Source organism: Vitis vinifera, chromosome 6 (assembly GCF_030704535.1).
Source record: "Vitis vinifera cultivar Pinot Noir 40024 chromosome 6, ASM3070453v1".
Classification (NCBI taxonomy): Eukaryota; Viridiplantae; Streptophyta; class Magnoliopsida; order Vitales; family Vitaceae; genus Vitis; species Vitis vinifera.
Window position 1 is genome coordinate 18,761,647 of NC_081810.1, and position 11,178 is coordinate 18,772,824.

The window sequence follows — 11,178 nt, forward strand, 5'->3', positions numbered from 1 at the left end:
TAACCAAAATGAAGGTCACATATCCTACGACCATGGTCTCAAACATCGTGCTCTTAAGCTTTCAAATGATCGATACTGAAAATCGATGTCCATTTGATATAAACACGTCAACTCTTTGGAATTGTGCGCCAAACCATACTCCAAATGCTCCATAATAATCTCAAAGATAATCATCTCAAAGCAAAGTAAATGGCGATCTCATAAGGCACAACTACTCATCACAAGCCAACTCTCATCATGCAAGATCAATCTCTATTTTCATGGAAAAATAAGTGACAATCTCATCAGGCAATCGACCAATCCTCACATCGTAAACCAACCAAAGATCATAAGTCATTCATTGCCATGCAAGATCAATCCCAGGCTCAAACTCCTCATACTCTACCTGGTTGGATTAGAGAAGAAATGGGCAAAGCTAGAAAAACTGAAGATGGAAAGGTCATATAATGGTGTCAAGGGTGATATTGTGCAAAACTCACAATGGATGGATGTAGGTCAAAACAAAGTCAATGTGTGAGAGTGAGTAAGACACTACTCTGATCATAAGAAAATGGGTCACAATCTCAAACTCCCAAGATCAACTCTCCGATCTTAGGCTAATAAGCTCAACATCCTCCATGATAGGTCAACCCCCAAGAATGTGCAAATGAATAGATGCCTCAAGTCAAAAGTACAACACATCATATGATATATGGTTCTATGATGACAATCTAAAACTTAAAATATGTTAGAAACTCTAAGGTCATAAAGGTGTCCACTGTGAGATGACTACAAATGTGACTAAGGAATCTTTATCAATAATCCAAAAAATGAATGAGGTGTGAAAAACAACACTATCATGAGATCGTTACCCCATCAATAACAAAATATCTCTAATTCACTTTCAATCTAAGCTCTATAAAGAAAAACAATAAGGTTATAAAGGCAAACCTCTCAAAAATGGTGTGAATGTGAAAACATGCCTTCACCTTTCTATAATGAAAATATCAGGTTGAAAATAGAAATAGGCAAATCGACCAAAGAATGAAGTACAAAGTCCATGATAGGTGAAGAATGTAAAAAGGTGAACATGATCAATGAACATATCCCAAAACATCAAGCATAAAGTGACAACAAACAGAAAGAATGTGTCGACTTAAGGAAATAAGACTATCTGAAGCCCCAGGGAGAAAGTGTGCTAGACTTAACGAGCGATAAGAAGAAACTAAAACTATATAGCAAGGGGTGGTCCAACTAATACTCAAACTTGCAGCAATATCTAAGCACTCTCGATTGGAGACCAAAAGATGGAGTATTGGATCCATACTGTGACTAAAGCGGCCTCGAAGGCTCTCAGATGCAGCCACGTGAGGAAAGGAAATCCTAATTAAAAATATCTAAAGGTTAACCTACAAGGTCAAGGCGGCTCTAAAAAGAAAAATTGAGTGGACTTTAAAGGATCCTTAGCAAAAGTGATCATACCCTCCGATGGTATGCAACCTCCTACACGTCTTGAAAGATACGGGATTGATTCCATGCAAGGTGGTCATCACCTCCACACATGCACTATCTCATATCTTAGAGGGTTTCCTAATGATGAAGACTCTTACATCTCTCAACACTTAGTGTTAATCTAAGGTGCACAGTGAACGGTGTGGGTTCATCCGAAAATCCTATCAAACTAAGCAAAGAGAAAACACACTGGTCACACAAATATCCTGAAATCTAGCTCTAACCTATACAAGTCTTCAAAGATTGGACTCCAATTAGCATTAATGTTTCGACCTTCTCCAGAATGCTCCCAAACATAGATATAGTCCACCACTAAACCCTACTCCGAATCACTAGCTCGGTCGAAGAGCAAACAAAGTAACAAGTCTCATATCAAATACGAGATCAAGGGGAACACGGTCACCCGAGACTAGGGAATTGGAGATAAGGGGATAGATGTGTGTCCCACATAGACAAGAAGCATGCATCACACAGAAGAAGAATAGTTATGCAATAGACAACCAAGCAAATAATAGGTATATCATTCATATATACACACAAGCTAAACAAGAAATAGGTATATAACAAGAATAAACAATATGTTCAGATAAACAAGATAATATACAATAAAGAGAATCAATCATGCCAATATGAATGAGATATATAAAAATGAGAATATACATGTCAAGGAGAGCAAGATAATCATACAACAAGAAGAGTCTTATGTTAAAGCAAGCAAGAGAATCAATTGATGTAGTCAACATGTCAATATCGCAAATGAACATAATAGCCAAATATGCATCATAAAGAAAAAAAGGTAATCATGCAGCACACAGTCATACAAAAAAAATACAGACAAACATAAGCAAATAAATGTAAACACACATGATAACAAAAATCAATGTATAGTAAGGCACATGTAATATATACGTAAAATAATCATCAAGTCAACACTCATATACCTTAAAACATGAAAATATACAATAAAGACACAACGAGAGGGTGTTCACTGATCGATTAATCAAACACTACATTTCCCTTAACTCGAGTTCAAGTTTGATCCTTTAAATATACTAAGTTTGTGGACCCACATTTTTCACATGCGTCCTTACACAACAACGAGACTAATTTTTTTTATTTGGTGAAAATTTGATTTTTAGAAAAAAGACTTTGAGTCGTCACTTATTTTTATTTTTTTTAAGGGAAAACAAAATAAGAAAGAAAACCTTGTGTGACTCCTTATTTGAGAAATACATGTATGCAAAAACCAAATCTGGATTCGAGGGTCAAGTTACCTATTGGGAATGTACGATGGTGAGCTGTAGCACCTCTCTAAGCTCATATACGTACGGTCTCTACTAAACCAATTAAGAGAATTGTGGTAATTAATTAATTAGTCATGGATATCAAGAAAAAGAATTTCACAAATGAGTACGTACAAATCATAATAAAAAAAAAAAATCAAATTATGAGAATAGACAAAATAAATAACAAGAGAATTGTGCAAAGTGATTTATTAAACTAAATAAAAAAGAAGATATTAAAAAAATTAATTTTCAAGAAATTTCAAAGGATTTTATTAAAATGATTTTGAATTCATGATTTTAATTTATTTATTTACAAAAAAAAATGTCAATTTATTTTCTTCAAGTAATTTGATTCAATTTCATTTGTATTCAATTTTTTTTTTTTAAAAAAAAAGTTATTTACACTCATGGTTGTTAAAAGAATTATTAACAAAATTTCAAGTTGACAATAAAAATGATTTTTACTTGCTTTTACTTGAAAACAATGAATTTTTACAATTTTATTAACAAAAGCATTTCAATTTAAGAAAAGTGACTTATACAAATTATTAAAAAAATATAACTTTATCTGCAAAAGAATTTTTAATTAAAAAGAAAAAATTTAAATCATCTATTTCTAAAAATGACTTTTAATCCCATATTAATTAAGGAAAAAATGAGTTATTTAAAAAAACATTTTTTGGACAATTTGAATAAAAATTAATTTTTGGGACAACTTTGTTTACAAAACAATTTTTAGACAATTATTATTAAAAACAAATTTTCAAATTCTATTAACAATAATTTTTTGGATTTTTCCAAACACATTTTTATGAATTTTTATTAATAAATTTTTTTTTTATTAAGAAGAATATTGTTTGAGCTATTATTTTATTAAAACATGTTTATTGAATTATTCTTCTTATTGAAACAAAATTTTTAATTTGTTCGATATCCAATTCTGTACACAACAAGTAAATATATGCAAACAAATATTTATAGAAACTAATAAAAATAACTGTACACAACAAGTAAATATATACAAACAAATATTTATAGAAACCAATAAAAATAAAACCAAATAGAAGTGAGAAATAAAACATGTACTTAAACAAGCTTACAACAAGCTCAATGTCTTCCTATGACTTTCCGAGTCTCACTTTCTTTCATTAAATTTTATGCTCCACGTACCATAAATCCGTACTCAACAAAAAAAATTGTAGAATTGGCCCATGCAAAAACAAAAATAACACAAATGTAAATATCTAAAAATGTATAAAGTTCACAATAGATATTCAAGGCCAAATTCAAATTTCAAATTAGTCCAATAAATTTCGTCAATCAAAATGGGTCCAAATTAGCAAATATAACCCAACAAAAATATCTCACATATCATAGGCTTTAATATAAAATTTTCAAATTAATAACCAAAATATAAGTTCAATTAATCAAACCCAAAACATGATACATTAAAGTAAATCTCATTAGGCCTAAACTTAATATCTCATAATTCAAGCCTAATTTAATATATAAACCTAAATCCACAATCAAAATCAACTCACTTTATGCTAATCCCAATTTACAATCAAAATCAAACATAATTTAATAAGTAAATAACTAAATAAATTAAGCAAACTCAAAACTCTCAAACCACTATTGCATAAATCAAACAATAATAAATATAATAAAAATAAAATAAAATAAAATAAAAATAAAAAATTTAACTCACGTTGGAGCCAATTTGAGTGTCGTGGGAAAGAAAGAAAATGAGAGAAAAGTGGGAGATGATTGTTAGCTGGTAGTGGTTCGCCCGCTGCGACTGGTCGATAGTCCTACCAGCGGTAGTGAGGATTGATGAGTTTTGGGGAAAGGAAAAAAAAGAGGAGTAGTAAAAAAAAAATGAAGAAATGAGAGGAAGGTGGGATAAGAGGGGAGAAAGAGAATTGAGAAAATAGGGGAAAAGAAATGAGGCTGGCTGGAGGAGAAAATGGCAGTGTGTGTGAGCTAAAGTGAAGAAGAATGAAAGAAGAAGAAAGAGAAAAATGGGGAAGAAGGAGAAAAAAATTCGAGCCCCCTAAATGAAGAAAGGTGAGTAGCCTAAAGAAGAAGAAAAAATAAAATAAAATAAGAAAAAATGAGGAGAAAATGAGAGGGCCAATAGTCTTGGGAATGGGGTGGTATGGGTGAGAGAGAGTGGACGGGGTTGTTGGGGAAGGTATGGGAGAGAGAGGAGAGATAAAAGAAAGAGAAAAAAAAACATAATAATAATAATAATAATCATAAATAATATATAAAATAATAAAAATTAATATTTAAATGATGAGTGGGTCCAAAATGTTATATGTAATTGGGATTCAATTTTAAGAGTAAAATTGGACTAAAAATTAATGTAAAAATAAAATTGGAACAAATTTTAGAATCTACAAATACATTCTTTAATCTTTCCACAACATCAATCTGATCTAAATGAAATGCAATAAATTCTAAAAATGATACAATCTTTAATCAATTCACAACATCAACCCGATCAAAACTCAATGCAATATTGCTTAATGGAGAGAATCGTAAACTCCTTTTATGAGAGGAAAACAAAACCCTTAACAGACCTTTATGAGAGGAAAATAGGAAAACATAGAACTAAAAACCCTTAACGTATTCACGAGAATAAAAAATTCTTAACACCTTAATAAGAGGAAAACAAAGAATTTGAACAATCCTTAATCCATCAAAAGCTCTTAATATGAACGAGGGGAAAACATAACCTTTATTTTTCAGATAGTTGAATAAAGAATCTAAAGAGATAGAATTTTTAGTTATTAAGGATTTTTTTATAGATGTCTATTGAAAGTTTAAGAACTTTTATGGATAAGTGTTAATTAAGAGACTGAAAGGGTACTTAGGATTTTCAACTAAAAAAGTTATAACAATATGAATCGTAAGAACTTAAAAACATCACCCATCCATAAGAGGAATATGGAATGAGAGGTTATTTTTTTACTTATACAACAATAAACTTTTTTGGAAGAGGTTTTTCTAAGTACAAAAAGTTGTGAATAAAAAACCATTGTTACGATGAGTTAACTAAAATAGAATTAATTTAGAAAATATCAATAAAGTTGCATGAATTATTATCATGAGTTAACTTAATAAGAATAAATAGTAATGAAGTTAATGAAGTGAATTTGGATTGGCAGATATATTTGATGATAAGATTTTTATAATAATAATAAATTATTATGGCAGGAAAAATAGGACAAAATTGACCTTATGATAAGATTTTTTTTAATAATAAAAACATTATTATGGTATGAAAAAAAGGGACAAAATTGGCCTTTCCTTAATTGTAACGATTAAATGGAAATAATGGGACATGCGGTGGTTACAAGCCACCCCAAAAGGTAGGAAGAATCTCCAACCCCCATTCTCGGCTCCCTTATCTTTTCCCTTACAACCAAAAATCAACAACTATCTTAGAATGTCCTTCAGTCCACCAAAATTCAACAACAACAATTATACATTACAATAATGAAAACAAAATTGATTGATCACCAGCTAACATTAGGAGATTATAAGATAAGGATGTAATTGCAATTATTGAAATCACTTAAAGAGTAAAAATTAGGAACATGCTCACAATAAATAAAATCACCTTAGAATTAAAAATTAGGGACATGATTATGATGACTAAAATCACTCGAGAACTAAAATGTTTTAGAGATACAATAATTGAAATCAACTGAAAAATAAATTCGGGATGTGGTCGCAATTAATGTATATATAAACAACCAAATGTTGAAAGGAAAAACTAATGAAATTAATATGATTTTCTTTCTATGGTTAGATTTCTCTTGACACCAAACAAATGTAAGGAAGTTTATAAAGGAAAATTAGGTTTTGATTCACTAAATTAAAATAATATAGAAAAAAGATCTTCAAATTTTATATATCAGTTTTATTTTTATTTATTTAAAAAAAATTTAAAATACATATATTTTTTCATAACTCAAATAGTCATTCCTCAAATGCTAGTTTTACTTGTTATGTTAATAACACTAGTTAATAATTTTTTATTGTGAGAATGATTTAAGATTAATAAAATAAGAAATTTTTAAAACTAAAAAAGCATTTAAAACTTTAAAATTAAAAATATAAAAATAAAACAATAATTTTTCATTTAGTAAAACACGCTAGTAGAAAATATAGATATAGAGAAAGAGTTGGAAATAAAATAAGAGTTAATATTTTATTTTTAAAATTTTATGTTTTTTATTTTAATTGTATTTAATTTTTATGTATTTTAGTTGTAATTATATTTTTAAATTTTAAATTTTTATTTTATTTTATTGTTGATGTAAACTAATAAATTTTTTGTTTAATTATATATATATATTTTTAAATTAGTGAGTAAAAACTCACTTTTTCTAATTTATAATGTATTTATGGGATTTAATAATATAAGCAATTTTTTTTTTTTGAGAAAGAGGAAAAATCAACTTTTCAATTTCCCTTAATAATTATTATTATTATCCAATTTGGCTGATTATGAGATTAGTTGGTATCATTACTATATCCATTTGTTCTCAACCCTTCATTAGAATAGTATTAGGAGTTGAACGTCAATTGGAATATAGGCTTATGGAAACAAATCTATCCAAGGAGGAAAATGTCACGATATTTCGGCGATATATCGCCGAAATATCGTGTATCGAAGGGTTTATATTTTTTCGGTCCGGCGATATTTCGGTATTTATTGCGAGAAATCGCCGATTTCTCGCGATATATCGGTGATTTTTCATCACCGATATATCGCGTGGTCAACGCGGGTCAACGAAAGTCAAACCCGCTACAGTGCCCGTCAACGGGTACACCCGCTTACCATCTGGGCTAAATTGCCCTTTGATATATAATATGCAACAACTATATATATACTTAAATTCATTATATAAAGAAAATATAAGAATATTTTAAAGAGCAAATTAATTATAATTATTTTATAATTAAATGCAATGGTGGTGTTTGTTTTTTTACTTAATTCTAAATAGAACCTTAATACTTAATAGTATTAAATATTAGGTTGTTTGTTTTTGTAATATTTTATTTCTATTAAGTATTAAAAAGTAAAAAAAACCATTGTGTTATTTTTTCTATTTCGAAAAAGCTATATATTTTGGCTTTTTCTATTTAGTAAAAAGTTTATAATAAGTCATGAAAAAGTAAAAAAACAAACAACCTAAATTCTAAAACTAAATGGTTTTCAGCAAAAAGCCAAAAAAACGAACACCACTAAAGTCTTTTAATTAATTACCAAAAATATAAAAATTATATAATTTTCTTCATAATGTTTTTAATATCATTAATAATTAATTAAATATTAAAAAATTATATATATATATATATATATCATTATTTATTTTATATTGTTTAATACAATTGAATTAAATGGATCATATTTTAATACTAATATATATTTTAAAATTAGACATATTATAATCAAATATCATAATATTATGTGTAATTTAATAATAAATGTACACTTATAAAATTCATATTTTTATCGATGCATACGATATTATTATCAAATATGATAAATCATGTTATACATATATCAAAATTTTTAATAAAATAACTTTAAAATGTCTATTATACTTTTAATTATATTATTATGAGGTTTTCCTTACATTTTCATAAGTTTTTAACAATTTCATAAGTTTTCCGATATATTCGATATATCCGTAAAATCAAAATACCGATATATCCGTGATTACCGATATTTTCATCCTTGAATCTATTCGATTAGTAGGTTCTTATTATTTTCAATATAGACCCCGTAAAATAAATAGGGCAGCCCGTCCCTTTTGTCTGGAGGCCATCCTCCCAACTTATTAAAGGTGATATGAGATAAGACAGTGACAAAATTGTCAGTTACTTCCCGACACCTGGCTCTCCACAAGCAAACCCAGTGATCCAGAAATTAATTGGTACCTGGACACGTGACTACCAAACGATTCGCTCACCCACCATACCCATGGCCTCATGCCCCATATATTTCCACAAACCTAGCTCAATTTTCATAGCCACCTTCACTGTCCTACACTCACTAAGCCATGGCCATAGATACAAGCCTCTTGCTTGAGCTTGCTGCAGCAACTCTACTCTTCTTCATCACCCGCTTCTTCATTCGTTCTCTCCTTCTCAAATCTTCCCGGAAGCTCCCTCCTGGCCCCAAAGGGTGGCCGCTCGTCGGCGCTCTTCCTCTTCTAGGTAACATGCCTCATGTTGCATTAGCAAAGATGGCCAAAAGATACGGGCCTGTCATGTTCTTGAAAATGGGCACTAACAGCATGGTGGTGGCCTCAACTCCCGGGGCGGCTCGGGCTTTCCTTAAAACGCTAGACATTAATTTCTCTAACCGCCCGCCTAATGCCGGTGCGACACTCTTGGCCTATCATGCCCAAGACATGGTTTTTGCGGATTATGGGGCAAGGTGGAAGCTACTGAGAAAGCTAAGCAACTTACACATGCTTGGTGGGAAGGCTCTTGAGGACTGGTCTCAGGTCCGAGCTGTTGAGCTAGGCCACATGCTTCGAGCCATGCTTGAGTTGAGCCAGCGAGCGGAGCCGGTGGTGGTGCCGGAGATGTTAACTTTTTCCATGGCCAACATGATAGGGCAAGTGATACTAAGCCGCCGGGTGTTTGAAACAAAAGGGTCGGAGTCAAATGAGTTCAAGGACATGGTGGTGGAGCTCATGACCACTGCTGGGTACTTCAATATTGGCGATTTTATTCCGTCCATCGCATGGCTGGACATCCAAGGGATCCAGCGCGGGATGAAGCATTTACATAGGAAGTTCGACCGGTTATTAACAAAGATGATGGAGGAGCACACGGCGTCAGCCCATGAGCGGAAGGGAAACCCAGATTTTCTGGACGTAATCATGGCAAACCAAGAAAATTCTACAGGGGAGAAGCTCACTATTACCAACATTAAAGCACTCCTCCTGGTATGCATAGTTAAAGCTCGTCTTTAATTTTGTTTTCCGATATTTTCTTTCCGGAAACAGCACTTTTATTGGTTTTAGATATGTACGTTTTTATCAGGTAGCCATTTTAGGGGCACATCACTGTTCTTTATTTTTGGACTTTTTTTTTTCTTTTTCCACTTGCATGGTTGTTTTCATATGCTCAGCTGCATGGCACAAGAAAATTGTGAAAAATGATTGGTTCTCTGATCAGACCTTCTGCACCAAAACACACTTCTCTCTATTTTATAAAATCGGTTTACATGATTTTTCAACCAGCTTCCTTGAACTTGAACTTTTGCTAGGGCTAATGCAAAAAATGATGGATCTCAATTTTCAATAGCGTTTGATTACATAAATTTCAAGTATGTGAACATATTTTTGTTTCCTTGGCTAGAATTTATTTACTGCAGGAACAGACACTTCATCGAGCGTAATCGAGTGGTCTCTGGCTGAGATGTTGAAAAACCCGAGCATCCTCAAGCGTGCTCACGAAGAAATGGATCAAGTGATTGGAAGGAGCCGGCGGCTCGTGGAGTCTGACTTGCCAAAACTTCCATACCTACAAGCCATATGCAAGGAAAGCTTCCGGAAGCACCCATCCACACCACTGAACCTTCCTCGTGTCTCAACCCAGGCATGTGAAGTGAACGGCTACTACATCCCAAAGAACACTAGACTTAGTGTGAACATATGGGCAATCGGGCGAGACCCTGATGTCTGGGAAAGCCCGGAAGAATTCAGGCCAGAAAGGTTTTTAAGTGGAAGAAATGAAAAAATTGATCCTCGTGGAAATGATTTTGAGTTGATCCCGTTTGGGGCTGGACGAAGGATTTGCGCTGGCACTAGAATGGGAATAGTGCTGGTTGAGTACATTTTAGGGACGTTGGTACATTCATTTGACTGGAAAATGCCGGATGGAGTTGAGATCAACATGGACGAAGCTTTCGGGCTTGCGCTGCAGAAGGCAGTTTCTCTTTCGGCCATGGTGACACCAAGGCTTCACCAGAGTGCGTATGCAGTCTGAGCTCAAACCGCTCAGACCAAAACCCAGGCCTCGCTGCTATATGGCATGGATGCAGTTAAGTAGAAAATATTTTGGAATGTTGTTTTAGTTTCCTGTGGCTTAGTATAAGATGTATTAGCTCAAAGATGGTCGTTTCATTCTACCACCAAGCCATATGCATCTATGCATAATCTATTGATTTAGGCTCGATTTGGTTATAGTTTTTGTTTTTTTGTCTTCCAAATCAGTAAATAGTAGGGGTATTTTTGTCCTATGTAGTGATTCTTTTTGTTTGATTGATTATATTTGGATCCTTCAAAAATATATGGTCAGAGCCATCTCCATCTTTTCACTTCTTGTGCTGCAGAATGGGATTGGCTTAGATCGTTAGTCTAAT

General features: G+C 32.1%; 1 protein-coding gene across 1 annotated transcript; it reads left to right on the forward strand.

Moving 5' to 3' along the window:
• The first annotated feature begins 8,860 nt into the window (after nucleotides 1–8,860).
• F3'5'H (flavonoid 3'5' hydroxylase) lies at nucleotides 8,861–10,944 on the forward strand. Its single transcript, NM_001281235.1, is given in 2 exon segments — nucleotides 8,861–9,757; nucleotides 10,173–10,944. Coding segments are annotated over 2 exon segments (1,527 nt in total). The 3' UTR covers nucleotides 10,803–10,944.
• Nucleotides 10,945–11,178: the final 234 nt, after the last annotated feature.